Source organism: Crocodylus siamensis, chromosome 7 (genome assembly GCF_052110815.1).
Source record: "Crocodylus siamensis isolate JL-2025a chromosome 7, ASM5211081v1, whole genome shotgun sequence".
Lineage (NCBI taxonomy): Eukaryota > Metazoa > Chordata > Crocodylia > Crocodylidae > Crocodylus > Crocodylus siamensis.
This window is the reverse complement of record NC_143401.1, coordinates 21,748,440-21,775,201: the sequence shown is the minus strand read 5'-3', so window position 1 is coordinate 21,775,201 and position 26,762 is coordinate 21,748,440. Positions and strand designations below refer to the sequence as shown.

The 26,762-nt window shown below is 46.6% G+C and overlaps 1 protein-coding gene across 3 annotated transcripts in view; it reads left to right on the top strand.

The window, feature by feature from the left end:
- The window catches only part of VSTM4 (V-set and transmembrane domain containing 4), a 129,182-nt gene that overhangs the window by 51,389 nt on the left and 51,031 nt on the right, over positions 1 to 26,762 (top strand). For all 3 annotated transcript variants that reach the window (XM_090058091.1, XM_090058092.1, XM_090058089.1), the window contains 3 exons: positions 8,992 to 9,025; positions 19,424 to 19,530; positions 20,220 to 20,281. In XM_090058091.1, coding sequence (XP_089914217.1) covers positions 8,992 to 9,025; positions 19,424 to 19,530; positions 20,220 to 20,281 — 203 coding nt within the window. The remainder of the gene's footprint in view (positions 1 to 8,991; positions 9,026 to 19,423; positions 19,531 to 20,219; positions 20,282 to 26,762) is intronic.

The following is a 26,762-nucleotide window of genomic DNA, read 5'->3' as shown; positions in this document are numbered from 1 at the left end:
TGGGCTAGATTTGGAGCCACAAGTGCTGCCCAGGGCAAGGGGACCAGCATGGGGAGTGCACTGCATATATTGCCCCAACAGAGTGGCCCTTTCTACTGCATCTGGCATAGCTGGATCTGAAACACAAGCTGATCCAAAAACCCTTATCTGGCCCACAGGGCTGAATAAGTTTGACACTTCCGAGTTAAATGGTTCTGCCACATGCTTTTGTGTATTCCTCTAATTGATGTAATTGGTCACTGTATGCATATGGCACCATAGCATATGGCATTGGTAGAGGAACAAGTGAATGACCCCTGGATGCTTTAATCCAGTGGTTCCCAAACTCTGACAGATTGTGTACTGCAAATTTAAAACAATACAGCCTTAAGTACCACCAACAAATTATTCACACACACAGATGCACACATAGATGTGCACACATGCAGACGTACACACACACACACACATGCACACCCAGACACACACTTTCCCTGCACAGGACCTCCCCTCTCCCCCACACTCGACCATTCTGAGGCAGCGCCTCCCCTACACCATCCCCTTGCCATGAGCTGCCCGTGGCTCTGTCTAGCTCCCCACCCACCCCCTACTAGACTAACCTGTAGGGAGCTACTCCCCAGCTGTGTCCCATGCAGCTGTGAAGATACACAGGGCTGGGCTGGGCTGGGCTGGGCTGGGCTAGGCCAAAAGCACCGTGCTGTGCCACTGTGGGTGGGCAGCAGCACTGGGAGGGGTGCCTGCAGGGGGCTAAGATGAATTTTGGAGTGGCCATAGCCCCTAAGACCAACCCCAGTGCCACCGCCCACCTGCCCACAGAGGCGTGGCGCAGCACTCCTGACCTGGCTTGGTCCTGGCACCAGCTGCCTCTTCCCCCCAGCCAGGCTGGTCCCAGCCCAGCCCCTCCCCCCAGTCCCATTGGTATAGGAGTCCCACTCCTGGCTCACAGGGAAACAAGTGTGAAAGCTGTGGTTTTAAACTTAGCACCATTTTTGTCTCCCTGCTGGGAGACAAAAATGGTGCTAAGTTTAAAACCACAGCTATTGCTTCCCTGCTGATGAGGATCCTGGGGGTCTTGAATTGGTAGTGGCCCCTGGGATCCGCCTATGTCCAGGAAAGGAATGGGAGGCAAGATTGGAGCCCTAGGTGGCTCATCCTAGTGCACGGGGGGGCTCCCGCCACTGCTTGCACCCAAGGGGAGGCACGGGGGGGCACATGCCTCCTGGATTTGTGCATGGGTCAGAGGCAGGCTGCCACTGTGGGCTGGGGTCTGCACCCTGCTGCTGCACAGCCTCCCAAAAGCCCTGGCTGGAGTGGGGCAGGAGCAGATAGGACAGCAAAGGCAGCGAGAAGTTTGCGAGGTGTAAATAGAAAGGGATCTGGAGCTTCCGCTGCCCCTTGGGCAGCTGGAGACTGACAGCAGTGGGCCTGGGAAGGGAGAGGATGTGATACTAACCACTGAGGGGAAGGTGGAGAAGTTTATTACCTGATTCAGGGATTTCAAAAAATCCCTAACCATTGCTCCTGTGGCATAGTCTGCCTGCCTCAGTGATGTGGGGGGAAGCTGGTTGCAGGGATGCAGCTATCCCTGCAACCTTGGTCACTGCTCCTGCACTTCCCCTGTTTAAAATCTGGATCCACCTATGTTGTTTGGTCCAGTTATAATGTTGTATGTTTTGATGAAGAGGGTATAGCTGATATAGCTTCTGGGTCTGTAGCATGGTCTGGTTGCTTGATGAGAATTGGAGTTAAGTATCCTGCTGCTGAAAAGATATAATTAGGGACTGTCTGTATGACAAAATAGGCTTGCCCCCCAAGGCTACCTTGAGATGGTCATCATTTTCTGGGAGGGGTTGTACGTCATTAATGATGCATCCAAGGTGTTCAGGCTGAGGGCAGTAGATGAAGACCAAAGAGATTTTGTTGTCCTTGTTGTGTGGTTGGTATCACAGCAGGTTGGAGCACAGGCTGTTGATTTGAGTAGTTACAGTTTTGGGTTTGTACTGTAAGTGTAGGAAGCTCTAAGGTATGCATCCTGGTGGGCAGGGTCAGAGTAGACAGAACAACACAGAGCTTGGTTGTAGATAATGGATCTACCGATGTACTTAGGATGAAAACTGGTGGTGTGGAGATAGCTATACAAGCATTAGGCTTCCAAAAAATGCAGTGGTGCTGTGGCCATTACAAAGTTTCACAGTGATGTCCAAGAAATGAATGCACTGGGTAGAGTATTCAAGTCGTTTTGATGGAGGGGTGGAAATGGTTCAAGTCCTGGTGGAATTTCTTTAGAGGTCTTTCCTATGTGTCCTTATGATGAGGATATCATCAATGTACTTTAGGTGCCATAATTACTCCAGTCCAATAATTTCTTTTCCCCCATTCAACATGAGAGGAAAGTCCTTCGTCTTGTATTTGAGTACAAGGTGGGAGGGAGGCAGGTAGCTGCTGTGGCTCTGGTTCTGTCCCCAACCCTAACCAGAGTCTGGGCTGGAGCTGCCACTGCCATAATAGCTGTTACTAGAGCTGGAGCAGGGCTGGGGTCATGCTGAAGTTGGTAAATGGTTGGGGAGGGGAGGAGGGTGGAAGAAGCAGAGGCTAGGGATGGTCAATTATAAGACATTTATAAATTTTCCATGTATAGAATATAATTATGGGGGGTCATCTTAAATTCAGAATCATCTTGGATTTCAGTAAATAAGGTCTATCAGGAGGATGAGAAGGCAGCTGTAGAGAAAGGAATATATTAGCATACTGGGGGACCATGGGTGTGCCCATGGCAGTTGTGTTCATTTGCAGGTACAGGGAGTCTCCCAATCTGAAATAATTGCTTGTGAGGATAACATAGGAGTTTGATGAGAACAGAAGCATGTCTTAATTAGGGATAATGTTTCTTATGGCTTGTAGTGCATCCTCTTGGGGGATGTTGGTATACAGAGATGTGGCATCCATGGTGTTTGCTGGAAGCTTGTCAATGAAGCCTAGTTTCTTTTAGAAATCTGTGGTGTCCCTCAATAGCTGGAAGCTTCCTCTTGTCTCAGGATCCAGGCCCATCACTCACTTGGTCAAAGTGTACAGGAGCTAACTCACATTGCTTCCCCCTTATCTTACCTTATTATCTCATACTTTTAAAAGTCAAAAGCTGATGTTAATAAACACTGTTGCCAGCACTGCTGTGTTCTCATTCTATTTTTATTAAGGCTGCAATGGATTAACAAGTGAGTGAAAATGTCTCCTCTAGTGCCTGTCTTGTATAAAGCAAAGAGTAGAAAATACTGTAAACAAGAGGAAAAACAGGTTTGCGTCTCTTCCTGAGATAAGATAGTGACTTCCTAAGACAGATGTTTTTGAGCAGTCAACGAACTGGGTATTATGGAACTTCTCCAGCTGCTACTCTTAACTTTAATATGTTCAGAATATGGCCCATTGACTTAAGCAGGGCTTTGCTAGGCCAGAAGAGATGTTTGGTCCGCCAAATTCTGTATCTTGTGTTCTGGATTCCTAATGAATTAGAAGTTGAAACCCAGCCAATATTTTCCTATTTGGGAAACTGTCAAGGAGCAGTTTCATTATGTAGACAAAAGATTTTTGATCTCATCCACTGTGACTTTTACTAGTGAAAAGTTTCAACCAGTCTTACTATTAAAAATTAACATGTCGACACACGTCTGTCAGTTTTTGAAAAGTGCCAACATTCCAAATAAGTTTATTGCATTTTGAAGTCAAACCTTTTTCAATAAGTTATGTTTTTTACCAGCCATACTAGGAGGTCTTGTACAAAGCAGAGATTGTGCAGCGGTTCTTAGCCAAGTAAAACAACCATGGGTATTTCCTCATTTATTAGTAATGGGCTTGTTGCCTGGTTGTGAACCTGCCTTCACTCCCAACCTCTCGTACTGTTGAGACAGGATCCAAAGTCTGTAGATCAGACCATCTCTAATATGCATTCTTACGCAATAGATTCATATCAGATTTGCTGGCATTCAAAAGATGCTTTTTTATGACTCAAGGATGTACAAAGGAAAAGACACTTAAAGGAAAAAAGGGATCATTTACTTCAAAAAACATGTCTGACCATAAACACATCCCAAGCTGTGGCTTTGTTTTAGAGGTAAAACCTCTCAGAATATAGTAATTTTCCAAGGAAAGAATACTGCAGATTTTTCTCACAATTTCAGATTATGGAAAGGACTCCATGTCAACAAAGCAATGTGCCTGTGGCAGGGATGCCGCCACGAACCGAAACTTACCTCTAATGCCAGAGCAGAAGGAGAAGCGGCAGCTACAGAATGCTGCCAAAGATCAGACATGCAACGACGGATATGCTGCCACCAGAAGACAAGCTGCACTGGGGCAGGAGCGGGGAGAAAAGCAGCAACAACAGAATGTCACTGGAGATCAGCTGTGCTCCCCTGTACTGGTGTGGGCACGTTTTGTAGATACGTGCTGACATAGGTTTGTCAGCCGGCCCTTGGAGAGGGATAAAATCCCCATCAAACCACATTCGAGGAGGAGCAGAAGTGAGGCCTCCTGAGAACCAGGAGTAGCGGGAAGCAAACGAATGCTCCAGCAGGGGCAAGTGATAGCAATACCGAGAGTTGGGATGCCCAACTAAGTCTGGCTTGGAGGAGCTAGGATACATACCTCTCTCGAAGCCATGGATCCCAGATGAAGCTGACAGAGACTGAGAGAGCAGTGAGCCTGTAGAGAGAGAAATAAAGAAAGGATAATAAACCCATGAGTAGTCCCTTGGGGAGAGACAGTGTCCAGAGGGAAGACACACCGGGGTGAACACAATAATGAGTAAGGCCGACATGAGGCCTGAATAAGGACGTTACACCGTCTGAACCGAGACTGAGATTGGATAAGGGCTAAGGCCCAGCCATGGCTGATTGACTTTGCTTTAGCCTTGGCCAAGGACTAGCATTATCGCTGGTTGGCGCAAGGCAGGGTGTAGGGCAGGTTGAGCCCTGAGATGACCTAAGCGAGAGACTGAAGAGGAAACCAGAAGAGGCAGGATTAGAGAACTTCCTCCTACCAAGAATCCTTAACAACAAGACATGACAGGTGAGAACCCCTGGAAACCTTTTAGGGAATCTTGCCGGAGGGGAAGCTGCTGAACTGAAAGAAAGAAGCTGCATCTGATCGGCTCAAAAAAGTAAAGCGTTCAAGTGAACATCATGGGAAATTACAGCTCCGCTAACATGCTTGGATGTAATAGCTCACACCTCACACCAAGAAGTCACAAACACTGTGATGGATTACCTAACCACAATGATTTATTCCAGGTCTTCAAAAGACATTGAGCTTATTGTTACTCTCTCCCTTTTCCCAGAAGGGTTTGGGGAACCCTCTGTTGATTTTATCCTGACTCAGAACTCAAACTTTTCTGAGCTCCAAGCTGCTGCTTAGAATCATAGAATCATAGAACCAGTGAGTCAGAAGGGACCTGGACAGATCATCGAGTCCGACCCCCTGCCATGGGCAGGAAGGAACACTGGGGGTGGGAGGGTCATAAGACCCCAGCCAGGTGCCTATCCAGTCTCCTCTTGAAGATTTCCAGGGAAGGTGAGAGCACCACCTCTCTGGAAAGCCTATTCCAGGTTCTGGCCACCCTAATAGTGAAGTAGTTCTTCCTAATATCTAACCTAAACCTATCCTCCCTCAGCTTGTGGCCATTGTTCCTGGTGACTCCAAAGGGGGCCCTGGTGAACAGGCTTTTCCCGAGTCCTTGCTGGTGGCCCCTGATAAGGTTGTAGGCAGCCACAAGATCCCCCCTCAGTCTCCTCTTGCGGAGACTGAAGAGATTCAGGTCCCTCAGCCTCTCCTCATAGGGCTGGCCACAGAGGCCCTCAACCATACAAGTGGCCTCCTCTGGACCTTCTCCAGGGTCTCCACGTTTTTCTTGAAGTGCGGCGCCCAGAACTGGACACAGTACTCCTGCTGAGGCCTGACCAGCGCCGCATAGAGGGGGAGCAAGACCTCTCTGGACCTGTTAGTGATGCCCGTGTTGATGCAGGACAGGGTGCGGTTGGCTCTGCATATTGCTTCGTCGCATTGGCGACTCATATTCATCCAGGAGTCAATCCTGACTCCAAGATCCCTCTCTGCCTCTGTGCTGCTGAGAGGGTCAGCCCCTAACCTATAACCATAATGCTGGTTCCCTCTCCCCAGGTGCAGCACCCTGCACTTGTCCTTGTTGAACCGCATCCTGTTCAGATCCGCCCACTTCTCCAACCTATCCAGGTCTGCCTGGATGCGGTCCCTGCCTGCTGGTGTATTCACTTTACCCCACAGCTTGGTGTCATCCATGAACTTGAACAAGGTGCTCTTCACACCCTCGTCCAGGTCGCTAATGAAGTTGCTGAACAGCACCAAGGACTGAGCCTTGGGGGAGTCCGCTGCCCACACCCTCCCAGGTCGACATCGACCCGTCCACCACCACCGTCTGGGTGCACCCCTGGAGCCAGTTTGCCACCCATGTGACTGTGCTTATGGGAAGCCTCATTTCTCCACCCCTTCAAACAATATTTGATCACCTCCCCCTGCCCAAAATCCATCAGTGGGAGGTGAATAATAGGTCCAGATGCTGCTGAGTCGGACTCCCATAAAGAGCCACCCACCCACTGGGCGCATCTACATATGCACTTTACTACAGAGCTGACTAAAGAGTTCTGCAGTAAAGCATCACCAGTCTACATATGTGCCCCTATTAGGGCACAGTAAACTAACTAACTCTGCTGTAGGATAGTACTGTTCAGGATAAATGCTATCCTATGATGGAGTTAGCACACCAAAATGAACTTGTAGACATTGACCAGGGCTGGCTAGGGCATGAGGGTGCTACAGTACAGGGGCTGCCTGCTGGCTTGCCCCTCCACTGTAGCACCCTTGTGCCCCAGCCAGCCCCTCCACAGTATGTTGAGCCAGAGTGGAACAGCTCTGGGCTGGCAGGCTGACCCCCCCGGGCTCCCTGCCAGCTGGGGCTGCTCCACCCTGGCTTAATGTACTGCCATTTTGGGCACACATGTTAACATTGGACCTGGGAGCAATAAACTCCAGGGCAGTTTATTGCTACATGCTAACTGCACATGTAGATGTACCCAATGACATTTAGCAACTTGTATATAAACTGAGGATCTTGATGTGTAACAGGTGAAACTGGAAATGTTCTTTTGAGATTATTAGCATTTAAAGCCTAGCCAGGCATGTGGTTAGCCTTATCGCACTAATGTGAAAATGTATGATATTGGGCCAACAATAAATCAAACTCTTTATTTCAGTGGAGTTGCAGCTCAGTAGAAGCTGGCCCATTGCTTAGAGTAGGCAAGTGTCATTGTGTAAAATGTAATGTTTGTAGATTGTTTATATGCTTTTACTTGAGTCTTTGATAAGGACACAGAGTGGGTCACAGTTATCTTTTCCAGGTAACCTTTGGTAGAGGGCTGGACCCTTGTTGGCAGACCATCCAACTTGTATCTAAAGCTGATTGAAAACTTTCTGGAAAAAATGCTTTTCAGATTGGTTTTTAATTAAATGAAATTATTTGTGGAAATAGGTCTTGTTTCATAGAACATTTCAATATTTCATTGAAAAACCATATTCCTGAAGCCTAAAGCTTCCTTTTAACCTAAAGGCAAAATATTGTGGTTCAAAGCACAGTTCTGGTGCCTTACTAGAGTATTATATTTTCAGCTGCATTATATTTTCATGTGTGTTATATTTTCACACTCCTTGATAAGTTGGGCCCTCAGGCCAGTCACCATTTTCCATGAGACACCACAGCCAACACCACCAATAATGGAAGCACAAGTCACCTAGGTGACAGCTCCTACAAGACACTGTGACACGATTTTCTAAATCAAAACCATTGTTGGTTTTGGGTCTCAATATATAAACTTCAAACATTTTGCCAAAAAGTCAAAATGTTTTGAGGGGACAACACTCTGTTTTCTGACCAGCTGTCTCTGTTTATATGCCAGTGCCCAAATAATATGTTTTGGTGACTACAGTTTTAAACTAGATTAAATTTATAGGCATAGCAGTAGTTTAATGTCACTCAGTCTCTAGTCTTAGCTGTCAATTTCCCTTCTCTTTCAGGGATAAAATTCAGTACCTGAAGTACCCATAACCAAAGCATTCTAGGTTCTAACATAAATAAAGCTATGCCCTGCATTGTGATTGATTGTGGATGGACAAATTCATTATTGACAAGGTTGTATTTCAGCATAAAGCGCAAAATATTATGGCTCAGGAGCTAGAATGGAGGTTTTCCCATCTGCTAATAAGCTGAGGGGGAGAGTTGAACCTATAACACAATGTCAAGTCCAGTTTGGGAACAGCAGAGGAGTCACAAAACAACAATGCCTGGCCTTCTCCTGGGGTGCTATACTCCATACTGAGAGCTGATGGTTTAAAGAGGAATATATATTATCAGAGACAATTTATTGGACTAGATGGTCCTCAAATCTGATCAGGTGTGGTAGTTGGTACCTGCCGAAGACCTTCCTGCAGCCCCATATTAAGAACTCTATCAACACCTGTACATGAAGAGTGAAGAGGGGTTTTTTTTTATTTCAGGGTCTTGGAAAGATGCATTTTTAAAACAATAAATATGTAGAGAAAATTTGGAACTGAAGCCTTTAGAAGTCAAATTACTGAACTTCTGTGTCTGTCCTTGGCAAATTCTCCTTTAGTTGGCCTGATCACTGCAATTTGAGTAACCTTCCACTTCCGTAACAATTCCCTAGAGTTGTTTGCTACACATTTTCCCCCAGCCTAAGCATCTCATTCCAGTTAGACTATGTTCTAATTTTCAGTATGATACATGGTTATAGTTATAGCTAGCAGCTTTTCAGTGGTGATAAGTTGGCATCTATACAATTCCAAGACTGTTTAGTTTGGATCTATCTGCTGTATCCTTTTGTAGTTCATAAATTTTCTCTATATGAAGCCACATAGCCTTATGTCCTGTTGTGTTTTTTTTTTCTTTAACAGTGAAACATTACCTGGTGAAATGTCCTCAGAACAGGTATGAAAATATACTTTTTAATTATAAGTCATGGGAACAATGCTGTTTTATTTTCATTAGATGCTGGAAAGAAGATGTGAAAATTTTTCAGAAGGGCCAACTAGAAAATTTAATTCTCATGGACACTTTTGGAAATCTTACCCAGTGTCTTTTGCATGTTCTCTTACACACTTATGCTACCACTAGCCACAGTGTAAATAATTAATAATAGTGATGATGCTGTGAACATTTTCACTTTTACCTTTTAATCTTTCATTTGCAACCCAGGGCACATAAAACACCCTGTTCCACAGACTCCTCCATGCCCTAAGTACACATCTGTGTTTTCACTGATTAGGGCCACAAATATGAACCTCAGAAATAAATCCTTAGAACCTGGGGCTTAGAATCAGAGAGGAGTGTTGGCTACTCTAATGTTTGCTCTGGCCAGTGGCATTTAGGGCATAATACCAGAAGGTATTGTACCCCTCCTTCCCCGCTAAAGCAGTAATATGTCCTCTCTGTCCACTAGGGAGAACAATATACAGTAAAAGATGTGTTAACTGGCATTTTACTAACCAAAATACCCTATTACCTAGAATTTCCAATACCCCCCAATACAAATCCTCACTTTAGAAACCGGAATATTTGCCGAATCTATCTGGAAGGCGCATGAGCATCAAGTATTTGCACTACAAGTATGGCACCATCTTCTGTATAACTCTCAGATAACCGGAATTTTTAGATAACCAGCACCCCCTTACCCCACTCATGCCGGATAATAAAGCTTTTACTGCAATGCATTTCCTCTACCATAGCAAGCCGCTTGTCTCTGGAGCATAAAGGCACTGAACTGTTCCAGAAGAAAGGATACCTAGCAGGCACACCATTTCATTCTATGCACTGTGAAGTAGGGGAAAGGCATAAACCGTGCCATTATGAATCCATTGGTCTGTGTTGGAATTTGAACCTGTAAACTTGCAGTCAAGAACTGTAATTGTAACATTGCCACTTGATCTGAAACTGAGAAGATTCTGACCAACTTACAGGGCCCTAAACCTGATGTATTAGTCAGCAATAGTCTATAAATATTTTAATAAATTGTGGCAATTGCTACAGAATTAAAGAAAGCAATCCAGGGTATTAGAGATCTGGTAGAGTAGGTTTTTTCCTTTTTGATCACTGGGCTAAAATTTAACTTGTACTCTGATAACTTTACCATTCCAGAAAGTATCCATATAGTTCCCACTACAGGACTCAAGATATCAGCCCTTAAACTCACAACATTTCTATCCTTCATTTATATTTATCCTCTGTTACCCCCATAGAACAGGGGTGGGCAAATACAGCCCACAGGCTAGATGTGGCTTGCCAAGCCATTCTATCTGGCCCAAGGAGCCCCTAAAAATTTTAGTTAATATTTATTTGCCCCAGCTCCCTGTCAAAGCTGACAGGAGACAGGGACAGTAGGACCCAGAAGAAGCCCTCAACAGGCCTGCAGGCTAGAGCAGCCCAGCCCCACCCACCCCCAACCAGTTCCCTGCTTTCCTGCCCCTGCCCTGCTCCAGCACCACCTGGCTGTGGCTCCCAGCTGCACCACTGAAACAGAGCACAGGACCATGCTGATGATGGAGGGGATGGGGTGTGTGTGTCTGCAGGCACAGGGCAGAGTGTATGTGTGTGTTCATAAGGTGAGTCCCACATGCACACCTTACCATACACATGCACCAAGATCTTTCCTCACACTGCCATACACAAACCCCAGCCACCCTCCCCCCATACCCACCCACATCCCACATATCCCCACATACCCACATGCTCCCTCACCCCATACCCACACACCCGCTGCCCCCCACAAACCTGTACCCACCTGCCACAATATACAAAAGTATGACTTAATTTTAAGCTGTTGTGTAGTCACTTCTGTGTACACTACACAAACACTTGCAAATCAGGACAAAAATACTTTTTGAAATCAAATTAATGTATGTTGTAGAAGTTTGATTTTTAGAATATAATTTGGTATTTTTCTGGTTCTGAGATAGCAAAACCCCTTGCTGAAAGGAGTACTTCCAAGGGCAAGGGAGGCATTTGTGGTGGCAGAGGTCATGAATTAGGGGGCGGGACTTCCAGTCACAAGATGGCATCCAGGGGGTGGGGAAACTGTCAAGGGGCGGGGCTACCCATGCAGCCCTCAGCAGCTTGCCAAAGCTCAGTAAGCAAATTTCCACCCAAAATAATTGCCCACCCCGCCATAGAACCTGGATTCTTCACAGGGATAGATTCCTAACCCTTCTGTGAAACAGAGGGCAAGGCATAGTGCCAACTTATTGTTAGTTAGTTTATAAGGTGCCACTGGCCGTGTCTACATAAGACACTGACAGTGCAGTCGTTACCACACAGTCATTTGGTACTTTTATAAACAGATACTAAATGACTGCGCAATAACCCAAGTTACTGTGCAGTAGCACCGATTAACAGCTTTTTAGTGATGCTGACTGCCCAGTAGCCTGAGACCACTGAGCAGTAGCGTTGTATCACAGTTGCTGCCATGTGACACTAGTGTGCCATAGTCTCGGGCTACTGCACAGTCAGCATCTCATGTATACGTGGCCACTGATTAGTCAGTCTTTAAGGTGCTACACTGCAACAAAAACAGAAACAATGGGACAAGAGATTCTTATGACCAGTGAGGTTTAGAAGTGGAGGCTTCATGGCAATGCAAAGAGAGCAGATGTTTCTAGTTTGCCAATGACATAAAGCATTTGTTTCCATCCTTTGTAGTTTACAATATACTGGACCTTAAATCTATTATCATTAGTCTGAATCTCAATGCTTTTTGGCTATGACCTGGACTAAGTATAGCATGTCCTGGATCCTGACTTAGTGTCATTTTCAATCCTTTCTCATGGGATAATTACTGCATTCATTCTGTACAGTGCACCCTAAAGTGAGTTGTAAGGGGATGCCCACTAAAGCCATTGAGGAGGCATCAGTGCAAACCAAGGCTTTGATGTTGCTCTTTGAATGACCCGTGTTCTGTGACCCTGGACAGTCACTGCAACTAAACCATGGATATAAACAGCACAGCTCAGCAGTTCTAGTTCTCTCTGATGACCAATCTGTCTTTCTGTTTCACAGCTAGCTGCCAGGAAAAAAAGGATAGCTAAAAAAAGAAAATTAAAATAGACGGGTGAAGAACACAAGACAAAGAAAAAAATTAAATGGATCAAAAAAAAGGCTACCAATTTAGAGGCAGAAATGGGAGCATGGTAGTCAGATACAAAGACATGTTGCTGTAAATCACACTATATGACTTCCTGACAGTGTGCAGTATAGCAGAGATAATACTGCAAAAAGCAAATATTAAACACATTCAGCTGAATGACAGAGGGTTATGGGTAAGAGGAAGCAAAACATTATGTTGCTAACCTGTAAAAGCAGAAACACAGAAACCAAAGTGCACAAGTCCATTTTTAGTGTATTGATTCCAATCTTAAAATTATGTATTAATCAGATGCTTATATGCTTTACTAAAAAAAGAAAAGTCTACCTAAGTATGATCCTAACTTTGAGAACTGCAGGACAGAGGAATAAAGTTAAGGGGGTTTTGGCAGGCGGGGTTCAAGAATAGGCTGGATAAATATCTGTGTAGGGTGTTAGATAAATCAAACATCTACTACAGGGGTGTCCAGCCTTTTTGAATGTGGGGCGAGATCATGAACTTTTTATCACCCAGTGGGCCAACAGGAGCGGGTGCCTGCGTGGCCTGTCCAGTCCGGCCACAGCCTGGGGGCGCAGGGATCAAGGGGTGCCACCTGACCCCGCCATGTCCTCCCTGCCACCTGGGTGGCCTCGAGGATGCTCCCACACCTGCGCACCTAGGCTCAGCAGCCAGGGGGACATGTGGGGACTCTCCAGCGGGGTGCAGGATGTGCAGGGACACCCCCCTGCTCCCTCTCCCCTGGGGCAGCCCGAGCCCAAGCAGCAGGGGTCCCCCCCTCCCTGGGGCCTGCGACTCACCACCCCCAGCACAATGTCTGCAGGCGTGGGAGGATACGGGGAGGTGGGAGCGGCAGCAGCTTCCTGCCCTGACAGCCACAGCAGCAGCGGCAGCAGCATCTTCCGCGGGCTCGGCCACAGCATCCCTCCATGCTGGCATCTGCACCCCCTGCGCCCGCCTGCTGCACCATGACCTGCTTTAGCCCACATGACTGGTGAGGACTGGTGCAGGGTGGGGCCAGCATGCAAATGAGAAAGGGAGGGGCGGGGCCAGGAATGGAAACCCTGCAACATGGGAGGAGAGGAGCTGGTGTGCAAATGAGGAAGGGAGGGGTGGGGTGAGGAAGGGACACTGTGAAATGAGAGAGGAGGGGAGGAGCTGCATTGCATCAGTAACGTCAAGCTGACACGATGTGTGTGGGAACCTTGTCCCTTCCTCAGCTTTTCAGCAACCATTAGGAAGCTGCTGAGGGGTTGGGGAAGGGACAAGGGGTGGGAATGAAAGTAAACAGCATTTACTTTCGTTTCCCATCACAGCACCGTGGGCCACAGAAAATGGCTTGGCGGGCTATATGGCGGCTCACAGGCTGTATGTTGGACAAGCCTGAATTCTACTATAACATATTTTAATTTTATTTTTTTAAATTGAAATATTTTGAAATTCTATTTGTGTTTGCATAGTGTGCATAAGGGGCTATTGCAAAATAGCTCAAAATAAAGTCTTACTCTTGTATATTGTTTGTGGGGTGTTTGTGGGGGAGTGTGTGGGGTATGGTTGGGGAATGTGTGGGGTGTGGGTATGTGTGTGTGGGTGGATGTGGGTGTGTGGGGGGTTGTGGGTGTAGGTCTTATGGGGGTGTAGATGTGTGTGTGGGGTGTGGGTATGGGTTGTATCGGGGTACATGGGTATGGTGGGGTGTGCATGCGGGCCCCCCTCACATGCCTCCCCACGCCAGCAGGCCCTTGGCGCACTCATGGCCTGTGGAAGCTGGAGCCCCACAGCATTACACAGCTCTGCCCAAATCCCAGAAGCTGAACATGGCAGCAGGGCCAGGCCAACCTTGGTGCATCAGGCAAGGCTCCCCATGGTTCACATGCAGCACCTGGGACTCGGCTGGAGTTGTGTACCTCTGTGGGGAGCCCTGCACAATGGAGCCAGCAGCCTAGCCTCACTCTCTGCTGCTATGTTTAGCTCCCTGGACTCAGCTGGGGCGGCAGAGTGTGGAGCCGAGCCAGCTCGGCTCCATTACATGGGGATTCCCACTGTCAGTTGCAAGCTCCATCACACGTGACTCCCAGTTGAGTCCCAGGAGCTGAACATGAACTGTGGCCTGCCCCACATGATAGAGCCGGGCCAACCTCATGCTCCCACTGATGTGGTCCCATGCTTTCACCAATCCGGGCTTCATGCTCCCGCCAGCCCACCCTGGCCTTGCGCTCCAGGCTTCATGTTTCCATCAGCCCCAGCAACAGCCCCTTACTCCTGCCTTCCCTTCACCCCACCACCACTTCCCTATCTGCTGCCCAGAGTGCAGATTCAGTCAGGTCTTTCAGTTTATTCAGATACAGAAGCTCAATCTAAGAACCAATCAAGTCCAACTCCTGGGAAAATTTGCATGTGATGCCCACAAAGCAGAAGTACTGCATTCTGTACCAGCAGAGCCTCAGAGAGAATTCCAACTCCTTCATCCAACCTTTGGGAAAGTTCAGGAATCCAGATCCACACTAGTGTCTCTGTCTAAGGAACTGATATAGCCCTGGTACTGAGCATCTCAGTTTTGAATGTAGTGATATCAGAACTGTATCTCCAGATTTTACAGATGGCAAGCAGAGGCACAGAGAGGATAACGGAAAAAAAACACATTTTGCAGTAAATACTCTATTTAATGGAGGATAAAAAGCAATTTCACTTTCCAAGCTCTGCTCCTGAATCCCAGAGTAACATCCTGAACACTACACCATGCCAGCCTTCTCTAAACCAGTGCCTAGTTCTCCTCCAGGTACATGCCACCAGTTCCTCCTTTGGAAAAATACAAATTCTGCTTCAAATCCAGATGAAGCCTTCATGACTTTCTAATTTCTAGTCCCCTTATAACAGACTTTTGAAGAAAGTGTGTGTGTGTGAGTGAGAGAGAATACTTGATCTACATAAACACCAGAGAAGTGGCACATCAACAAGGATGGTAAAAACCCTAGAAACAGATGGCATTGCCATAGGCACATGTATGGCCGCCTCAATATGCCAATATATATGTATGACAGACCTTGAAGTCCACTTCAGATTCATTTCTTCAACACCACTGTGAATGTTTGCAAAGGCCACATCACCACTGCATTGTATCAGAAACCTACCAATTGCTACAGCTACCAACATGCCAGGAGCTCTCATCCTAAGTACACCGCTAGGTCCATCATCTCCAGCTAAGCTCCACATTACAGCCCTAACTGCTTTGATCCAACTGCCCAGAATGCACACCTTAAGAATCTGGAGCAGGGATTCCTACACTTAGAATATAATTTGAAAACTGGAGCTACTCAAATCAACAGAGCCAATTCAGAATCTGCTCCGACCTGCTCCAGTATTGACCTAGAGACAAGAACAGCCTTTGGTTGTCCCCTGCTCCTACACCTGCTCCTCTACCAGTGTCATATACTCTATCACCTGCTTACAGTGCCCTCTGCTGTCTACATTGGACAGACGAGGCAATCCCTTCATGTAAAAATAAATGAGCACCAATTTGACATCAATTTTAGAAAGGCATGCAAGCCTGTGGCAGAACATTTGAACCATCCTGGACATTCCCTCTCTGACCTCCAATTGGCTATTATTAGACAACAGAACTTCAAAAGTGAACTTGAACAGGAAATTGTGGAACAAGAAATCATACACAGACTTGATTTTGTTAAGTATGGTCCAAACCAAGACTATAGGTTCTTATCCCATTGCCTAGATTAAGTGTTAATAACCCCTGTATTCTGCATTGGAATAGCTGTTTTATTTTTGTCTCTCCTAATAAGCTTGCTTCACCCAGCAGTGGCCTTTCTTTTTCCTTCTCCTTCCCTACCCTTTGTATTCTAAGTGCAGCTTTCAATTTAGAAGCTCTGCTTCCTGCAGTCCCTTCATAGCCCACTCTTTACAAAATTTATGCTATATATCTCTGATGTAGCGATAGGGTACAAATCTACCTTGCCTTCTAAAAAAAACATAAAATATAACATATTGCCTGTTCTTGAAAAATGAAGGTCCAGAAACACCATGCGTTGATGCTCAGCATCTACAAACCTATAGATAACGCTCTTTTCAATCACACTGATTTTAAGACACATTCCATGACCATTTTTTCCAAATGTCTTGTTCTCTCTTGTTCTCTGAAATCCCTTCAGATGTAGTGAGGAAGGCATAATGTGACTCTGTTCAAATAGAAACCAGGAGGTGGAGGGAGCCCAAGATAAAAAAAGTAACTTTCTTTACAAACTGTACAACAGGGCAAGCACACAGACACACAGTGTTTCAGAGCCAAGGAAACCATTCTGAGTCTCCTTGTTTAGTTTGAAGAACTAGATTTGAAGACAAGAAGTACAGTTATTGTATTTCGCTATGCTGGTTAACCCTGAACACTTTTCGCCTTCAGAAGGAAAGTGCAAGCCACAAATACGTTTGTGCGTTTTTCCTTTATGTGGCAAATCAAGAATAAGCATAAACACATTGAATTTACATGAAACCATTTCACATTACCATGCTTGAAGGGGAACAGCATAACAGTCATATCTTTAAACCATAATTTTGATATTTTGTAACAAATCCTTTGATAATTAAAACCAAAAGAAAAAAAAACCAAAAGAAAAGGCTATTTCATTATATTTTGCTCTTTCCTTTTACACTGTGTCGTGCTTGGATGGTGAAATGAGGCTGATCAGTTTAATTTTGTGGATTTTTAGTTATTTATAATTTCTGGTTGTCATACAGTAGCAAATTGCTACCATTGCTTAGGTTGACACTATTTTAGGGGGACTTAAAAGTTCCCTCTGTCTCTAAATTGGTTTGTGTAATTGATACTAATCTAAAAACTAAAATTTACCATATTTACCTGAATCCAAGACAACCCTGAATTTAAGATGAGCCCCAGAATTAGATTTTAGACAGAAAATTATACATGTGTTTTAACTTGATGGGCTCTTAGACCCTGAACTTCTGTGTCTAGTTATTGGAGGGTCCTCTTAAATTCATCCCCTCAACACTGCCACAGGAAAAGTAGTGGCAGGGAAAGTAGTGACTAGGGGCAGCCAGCTTGCCCCATTCCCCTTCTCCCCATCTTGCTACTTGTCCCCCATGTCTGCCCCCTGCTGCCTTCTCCACCCAGTCACTTTTCCCGCTTCTGGTGCCTGCTTCCCAACCCTTACCTTTGCAGATGATCTGTCTCTGTCTCTGCCAGGTCCATGGAGCACCTGGCCAGGCCAGGCAATAGCAGAGGCTCTGGCTCCACTGCCCAGTCCCAGTCAAGGCTGGAGCCACAGTTGTTCCCCCTCCTGTTCTACACGCCCTCTGTGTCCCTTTCCCTGTGCTCCCCCTGCACCACATTCCCCCTTCCTCACACCCCTTCCCTACACTCCCCTTGTTCCATGCTCCCCTTCCTCCATGCCCTTCCCCCACCATCCCCCCTGCACTGTTTCTCCCTTTCCTTGTGTTCTCCTTGCAGTATACCTCCTTTTACTTACACTGTTCCCATACTATGCCTATTTTCCCCAGCACCACACTCCCCTTCCGCATGCTCCCCAACAGCACAGCATGTCTCTTTCCCATGCTCCCTCCAGCACTGGCTGCTCCTTCCCCATACTCTCCCCAGTACCATGCACCCTTTCCACCACACTTCCCCCTGAACCTTTCCCATGTTCCACATGCCCCTTTCCCCACACTCCCCTAATGCTGCATGTCCCTTCTCTATAACTTTCCCCCACACCCCATGCTCCTTCCCCTATACTCCCCCTGCCCTGCATGCCCCTTTCCCCATGCTCCCCCTGCACCCAGTGGTCCCTGCCGGCTGTGTGAGCCACCCTGGCTTTGTTCAGAGCTGCAACACCTGCTTGCCTGGCTCATATTTGAATTTAAGATGATCGTTTTCCCTCCTGTGCTGAATGGAGTAAAGAAACCTCATCTTAGATTTCAGTAAATATGGTAAAACAAATAAAGTATTACAAAATATTGTATTTCTAATTGCTTTTTAAAGACTTTTACATCTTGTGCTACGTATTCAAACCCACAATGTTCACTGAAGACAACAAACTCAGCTGTATTTTCATCTATGCCTGAGTTACTCCCCTGATAGTAATGGAGTTAACCTGGGTTAACCTGGGTTTTGGGTGCTTGAAATGGCCAGCTAGTCTGATTTCTGTTACGCTTGATCAGGCAATGGTCGAAATCTCTTTGAAATCTAAGGGAGGTAGGCATGTAAAGATTAAAAATATGGCTTCATGTGAATATCATGGCTCTAAACAGGTTTAGAAAATCTGCTTTTATTTTAAAGATCTGGCAAAAAATGTCCCTTCATCAAGCTGAGCATAAAGCATTTAGGAATAAAAACTATACTGTCACTCTTATTTTACTGTGGTGAGACTTAGGCATCTCAGTCACAGCCCAGGATCCTATTACTATTGGAGCTAAACAAACAGAGCCCCCTGCTCCCCAGATCTTGCCTCTCCGTTGTCTGTCTTACTAAGCCACATTTTCTGTAGCATATTCTCTTTCTCCTGTACCCATGCTGTAATCACAGTGTATCGGAGCAGTCTCACTGCACGTGTATAGGCAACTTAGAGCACTTTCCTAAGAAGCAGGAAGCACAGGATTGAGCCCCCTGTTGAAGGGGACCTGGAGCTCATGTCTTCCACTGTTCCCTTTGCAGCTGCTTTAACTATTGCACAGGAAGGCAGGAAGCCTTCTTTCTCTCTCTTCTCTCTCCTGTCATTTCTTTCTCCAACTCAGCTTCCAGGCCTTATCTAAATTTATATATCTACCTGGTGGAATTTGTTTTCCCTTCCTACCTGTCTGGCTAACATAGACAATGCTGAACTCCAAACTGTGCATAAATGTTAGTAAGTGCAATTGTAAGGCTGTGTATCTACTACTTAGAAACATAAGGGGTAAATAAGACCTGGCCCTTTGTGCTTCAGGGGTCAGGCAGAGTACATAGATCGTACAAGTCTGTTCACTGGTTTGTGTACTAGAAAAGTAATGAGACAGATGAGTTGGGACAGAAGCTGCTCAGCATTGTTGCATTTTTCAATACGTGACAGAGTCAGGATCTAAGTAATCTGCTGGGGGCTGTGGCTGAGTGAAAATGCTATTGTATGACAGGGATAAGCTGGAGCTTGTAGATATAAGGATTTTGTTCCTGCTCTTCTCAAATTCCTCTTTTTTTCCAGCTCAGGGGAGACTGTTACCAGTGTGACAAGTCTATCCCCTCTACAGCCCAAGAAAGTAAAGAAAAAGAAGGAGAAAGTGGAGCAACCACCAGCTGTCCCAGCAAAAGGTATGTGACATGGAGTATAACCAATGGTGCTGTATTTCATGCAGGGAGAACCAGAGGCAAACCAATTCATTTCTCAGTGCCTCCTGTTTCCCACTGGTCAAATGGGGTTGCGGGGAAGGGCAGGGGGATAGCTACAGTGCCTCTTACAGACATTGTGAAGCGCTTTGTCACACTATTAGGTGCTCTGACATTCACAGTTGCAAAGTGCTAGAGAGGGCGGTTTTGCTAGCTTGTTTCCATGATGGTTGTAGGAACTTTGGAGTGTGAACAAAAGGTTCCAAATTGCACTGTATAGGGAGAAAGGAGAGAAATCAAAGACAGATGTGCTAAAGAGCCATGTAGGCATAGCCAGCTACACATGTATACATATAGTTTAGGTGTCATTTAATGCCAACTAAAAGTGTCTACTATTTTGCGTAGTTCATGTATTACAAATATTACAGTATACTGAGATCTACTTATTAAAGATATCTAATCAATTCCCACTCCTGCGGCCAGGTTTTCAAACAACCAGCAGCTTCTACAGTAATACCTGTGGAGAGTTTTGCAAAAGAATTTGTTCCTAAACATCACTCTTTGCTATCATATTATACTGCTGCCATCAAAGACTTAAAATGGCTGATGCATGTACTAAAAATAACTGTGAATTGTGTTAATATGAAGTAATCTTTTGATATTTATTTTTATAGCTCCAATAGCCAACAATTTTCCTAAACCTAAGTTGCTGAAACCTCAGAGAAAAGTGATTCTGGTAAGTACTCTTATATGAAATTATTTTCCCCTGTATTCTATTCTCTCAGTGTAATTTTTGCAGATTCTCAGTTATTTTGCAGATGTGATTATTGCCAACAGCCAGTGTTCAGATAGTCATGAAATGGACAACTAAAAGTTTTTTTTTTGGCATGCTGCATTTGCTATGTTTTCTTTTGGGGATCCTTTCCCCTCTGCTGTTGGAGCCCTTGGTTACACTTGGATCACATTTTCTAGCTTTTCCCTATAGCACCGAGGGCTAGAAATTTAAATCTTTTCTTAAATGAAAGATGGAATTGAATTTGACTTGCTTCCAGGAGCTGAGAATTTCATAATTATACCAGTTATCCTGTGATGCACAGATACTGTTGGCAAAACTGACTTTGAGTGTTTTCAAACATGAAATATTGGGTCTCAGTCCACTCCGCAGTTGGGTGAATCAGAAATAACAGGTCAGTGAAGCCTTGCATATATAGTTGGCTGGCTTAGAAGAATCACATTTTCTCTCTGTTAGTAAACAATACACAGCAATGTCTATGCTGGCCAGTAGAGATGCACTGATACATTGGTCCAATATCGGATAGGTACCAATATAAAGAAAATTTGCTGTATCAGGGACTGATGGGGCTGATAATATAGCCGATAAATGCCTGTGCTGCACACAGTCGCAGCGCAACACGGAGCAGAGCTGGGAGCATGGAGAGCTGCCTCCAGCTGGTAAGTCAGAAGGGGAGCGGGGAGAGAAGAGGCTTGGAGGGGCAGATCAACAGCCCCGTGGTGAGGGAAGAAGGGAGGGAGCAGGGGCAGGCTCTGCCCTGGAGGGGCAGGGGAACAGCACCGTGGGATGGAGGTGTGGCTCATGAGGATGGGGGGGCCGCTCCCGCTGCTGCTTGCACCATGGGAGGGCAGTGGGGGTATGCCCCCCAGGCCTGCATGGGGTGGGTGGGCAGGCTGGAGCGAGCAGTACAAAGGGCTCTTCTTGGTGGGGGCTGGGCTTGGAGCAGACACCAGCAGTGCTGGAAAGGACCTGCAGCCACCCCAAATTTTGCCTCAGCTGCACTCTCAGCACCGCTGCCACTGCCAGCCACCCAGCACAGCCTCAGCTCTTCCCAGTATGTGGGTGGAGGCAGGACTTGGAGCTGGGCTGTGCCTGGTGACAAGGGGCTGGGAGTGGTGCTGCAGTGAAATTTGGGGTGGGAGCAGCCCCCCCCCAGTGCTGCTGGTGCCCGCTTTGAGCCCAGCTCCTGCTAAGAAGAGCCTCACTCAGCTCCAGCTCCAACTACCCTGTGCAGATCCAAGGCGCACTCAGTCCCCCCTCTACCCCCGCTGCCCTTCCGGTATGCAAGCAGTGGTGGGAGCTACCTCCCCCCACAAGCCATGGCTGTATCCCGCTCCCCCCAGGCAGGGCCTGCCCCTGCCCCCTCCCTCCCTCATTGCGGGGGCATTGATTTGCCCCCCTGTGGCAAAGTGGAGGTCCCTGACCAGCCACAGTACTAGTTTCCCCACCTGCCTCTGGGCACACCGCCCACCTGTCTAGCCTGCCGTGCCTTGTTGTTACTTAATTGAGGTGTTAATTAAGGCAGGAGGCTGCCCATTCTTGCTCCGATGCCAGGGAGCACTGTATATGGCTCTGTTCCTCCCCTACACTGCAGCCCTAGGGCCTTTCACACTCCACCCGCTCTCACAGGGTCTCTTTCATGCATCAACAACCTGTACTGCCTCACTCCCTCTTGGAGTGGGCCCCTTAGGCCATAGGCTTTAGCTAGCTCATACCTTGGGTGGCAGACATACCATCCTTTGGGCCTCTCCTGTGACCTTCACCGGAGTAGTGACCAGTCAGTTACCTGACTGGGTCTACGCTTGCCCTGGCCCCTTCCTGGGGCAACTCTGTACACCCAGACAATACTGGGCTCCCAGCCCTCTGTTTTTTCCCCTTACTGGGGCTCCTCATCTCCGCCCCCTCACTGGGGCCATGGGGCTTCCCTCCCTGGTGGGGCTCAGGTGGCTGTAGCCATGCCAGGCCCCTTCTGGGTCTTACACTGCACAGGGCTCAGGTGGCCGCAGCTGTGCCTGACCCCAACTCTCACTCCTTGGGGTCTTGCCCCCGCAGGGCTCAGGTGGCTGCAGCTGTGCCTGGCCTGAACTACCTCCGATGATAAATGACCCACCCAAAGGTGAGATATGGGGTTAAGGCGCCCCTGCCTGCCTTTCTGGGTGGTAACTGGCCTGGCATTTCCTGGGGGCTCCCACACCACTGAGAGCCCCACCAGTCCACCCACTCCTGGCAGGGTGCAGTTTTAGGTCATGCCCAAGACCAGGAGCCTCCAAGCCATCCCCTACAGCTCCTACCCTTACCTCCAGGATGTTGCATGCAGCCTTGCAGACAGGCAACGTTTCTGCCTGGCCTTCCAGCAGTGAACTGCTCTGTTTATATAGTTGGCCAGAGATCTAAAATGGCCACCACAATCAAGCACCTGCTGGCTGCTGGACTCAGCTCTTAGAGTGGCAGGCACTGACAGTGCCCTGCCACATATCTTCCTCCTTAAAGTGGCAGGCACCAACAGTGCTGTGCCACACATCCCAAGCCCCTTCCCTCCCCTTCCACCACATCAGACTTACCACTTGAAGGCAGCTGTATTGGATATCGGATCAGTATTGGCCAATACACCTTTTTAAATATCGACTATCAGTATTGGCCCCAAAAATCTCTATCGGTGTACCCCCACTAGCCAGACAACAGAGGATCATCCAGATAGAATCACCCAGATAGAAATATAAAGCCAGATAAGGCCTGAAATCCTAGTTGCAGGAAAAATCATAACAAGAGGGAGAGGGATTCAAGAAAACCTTCCCAGGGCCTCCACTCAAAGGCTTAGCTTTCAGAGAAGTGCAGAACATGAACATCCATTTGCCAGTGTTCTGGACCCTTTTATACATGACCAGGAGTGTAAACCATGGTACTCTGGCATCCTTTCAGTTTAGTTCATTACATTCTGCCACTTCTGAGGCCAGAATCCCACTCTGTCAATCTGTATACAGTATCCTGTGGTTCTATCCCTATGGTACAGAATTATGGGGCCCTGGACAGGCCATCTCCAGAAGCATCAGGTTTCACTGGGGGCTGAGTGAATTTTGCAGAGTGCACTCTGTAGTATAGCCTATGGTGTAAATGACTCAGAATCAGGACACTGCAGCTGTCCTGTGCTATGTGAACTATACTGTTGTGACTGAGAATAGCTGTTATATCTAAGATCGCTAGATCTTTGGACCTCATATTAAGGATAAGATGAGGAAAATCAGATCAGCAAAGCATGTAAGCACATGTGGGGGCTTGTGGTAGAGGTGATATCTTTTTATTAGACCAACTAGATTTTTGCAAAAAAAATTCTTGAATTACAAGCTTTCAGGCACAACCACCCTTCATGAAGCATTGGAAAAAAGATGGTAAAAGTTCTCTTGGGTAGAAATGAAAGTTCATATTCAATACGATTTCTCAGAGGAGTCATTAGATAGAATACTCTTCTGGGCAGGCAGTTCTTAGCTGGTAAGGTGTCCCTCAGCTTTCTTTTGAGGCTCTGTAATGATGCAAATTACCTTGAACAAAGGCAGAAGCAGTATCTCAGGTTTCAGGTGGTGAAAGTTGCTTCCTCCTTGTGAAATTATGAAGATTTCACTTTAAAAATTGGATAAAATTCAATATCTTCCATGTGTCGGGTATCTAGGTTGTAGCCATATTGGTCTAGAGTAAAAAGTAGTCTGGGCTCATGATAGAGATGATATCTTTTATTAGAGCAACTAGATTTTTACAAAAAAATTCTTTAACTGCAAGCTTCTGAGCACAAACACCTCAACAGCTAAGAATTTCCTGCCCAAAGGAGTATTCCATTTATTGACTCCTCTGTGAAATCCAATGAAATAAGAACTTTCTTTTCTACCCAGGAGAACTTTTATCATCTTTTCTCTGGTGCCTGATGAAGGGTGTTTGTGCCCGAAAACTTGCTATTAAAGAAATTTTTTTGCAAATATCTAGCTGGTCTAATAAAATATATCACCTCTAAGCTGGTCTAATAAAATATATCACCTCTACCACGATCCCAGATTGCTTTTTCCTCTAGACCAATACAGCTACAACCTGGATACCACATGCTGAATTTTAAGCACATTTGTTTCCAGTTGGTATTGCATTTCTGGAATAGATCTGGTTTTGGCCTCAAGTATTTTTCCACTCTCCACATCCTTGTACATCATAAATAGGCCCTAACAAGGCTCAGACTCTTTGTCTGGTTTAGAGATGGGCAGGAAGAGAGCCTTTTAGGTAAATAACTTTGCTTCAGTTTCCCAGAGTGATACGAGTTTCTGTCCTGCGCGGTCAGCAGACTGTTTTATTACCTTGCTAACAGATTTTAATCTGGAAGCAATTTCCATCTCTGGCTGGCTCATCACTTCACATCAGAGTGCACCTGGGACCCACAGGAGCCTGAAGTCAACAAATGATCTGCAGACCGGGGTTGGTTTTCAAATAAACAAAACTTCAGTGCACAAAACTGACCTGCAAAAGTTTTCAAGACCAGAATTCACCTAAAGGTCTGGTGTCTCTGAACAAACAGCTTCAATTTGGTGTTGCTGAGCCAGTGCATGTTATTGCAAGAGAGCGCTTATTGTGCTCTACCATGGAGGCTTTACTTTTGTTCTTCTATTGCTGTTAAAACTCAGAATTGCAAGTCACTCAGACTGAGCTACAGAGATATGGCTGCAGCACATGTGCAGCACACTGAGCTGGGTCAGAGTAGCCCCAGCTGGCAGAGGGTCCCAGGGATCAGCCTGTCAGCCCAGGGCTGCTCCCCCCAGTCCAATGTGCTGCAGAGGGCCTGGCTGCGGCACAGAGGTGGGGTTAGCTGGCAGGCAGTGCCCCAGCCACCCAGGACAGTGTCTATATGTGTGCTGCAAGATGGTTTGTGTATTTACAAGTACTATCCTGCTGTAAAGTAAATTAGATTACACTGGGGCACACATGTAAATGCACGGCATTTACCATGCAGCTAATTAGTCAACTGTGTAGTAAGCATCTTATGTAGATGGACCCACTAGGTGGAATTCTTTTACCCTTTGTGCACCTAAATGACATTTTTGGTACTTGCACACAGCTTGTGATTTTTTATTATCCCTGCGGTGATGTCATATGAGTGGCTGTGCCTCGCATTTGCAAGTCATTGGATAAAATGGACAGGAAGCCCTCTGGCTTGTCCTGTTCCTCCTGGCCCTGCACACCTCACACTCTTGGCTGCCCAGGCAACCAGCTTCAAAAGGAGGGCAGGAGTAGGTAACTGGATAATGTCTGACCTGCAACCTCATGATTTGAGCACCATGATGGGAAGTTAGAGATACAGTTTCAAACTCCTCAGTAAGCAGGGCCTATAATCCATGTCTTCTACTTCCTGGGCAACTACCCTAAGCACTTAGCTATTGTGACTGAAACATAGCAAAGCCCTTGCCCTCCTCCTCCAGTGTCCTAACAACTGCTGATCGTTAGTTTATTTAGCCCCATACATGCCTGGACATGACCTAGCTAGCTGCAAATACTCATGCCTACATGCACATGCTTACATATAATTGCAAACCTTTTCTAGTTCAGACAAGACTTAATGGAATTACAACACTGTGAGCAATAGTGGAAACTCTTCCGGTGAAAAGCTTAACATCAGCAAAGTTAAAAACATTTACAAAGTGCTGCTAACCTTGGTATATAAGTAAAGAGTAAAAATGTGTACCTAAACGCCAGCTTTATATGTGTATGGCAAGATCCCTGCATGGCATAAATTGGCAATGCAACTATTCAAGTGTCTGCCAGCCAAGAATCTGACCTAACATCCAAAAAGAGTAAACATGTACAAAAGATAATTTATGTGCGTCTCATATATAGTCTCATACAGATAAAGAAAAGACAGTTTTGTTTAAGGACCTACACCAGGGGTTGGCAAGGTTTTTTTAGTAGTTTGCCACTTAGTGGAGCTTGGTTCTGAGTGTGAGTCACTTCCAGCCTAGTCTATGCTGCCAGAGCAACAGCCACAGCCACAGCCACCACTCTGCCTTGCAATAGCACTGCCACTGTCTCTTGCCACCACCCAGGCGAAGTCCCCTGTGCCTGCCTTCGCTCTATTGTGTGCTCCTGTGCCACCTTCACCCAAGCAGTTGATCTTACTTGCTAGGATCCCACGTGCAAACCCCAGAGGATACCTCAGTTAGGGGGCCCCCTAACTCGTCTGCCATGACTTTGAATGGTTCCTCAGTGGAGGGGATCCCCTTTGGAGCTGCCTCCAGGGCCATCACATGTCTTGGCGGATGCTCACAGGGCTCCAACCTCCCCTACACCCCGGCCAAGCACCACCCTTTTGAGACGGGCCTCCAAGTCTAGTTTGCGGCCAGCCCCACAGGTGTCTTCCCAGGTCTCCGTGTTGCCTCATGGTGGCGACCACCCTAGGCCC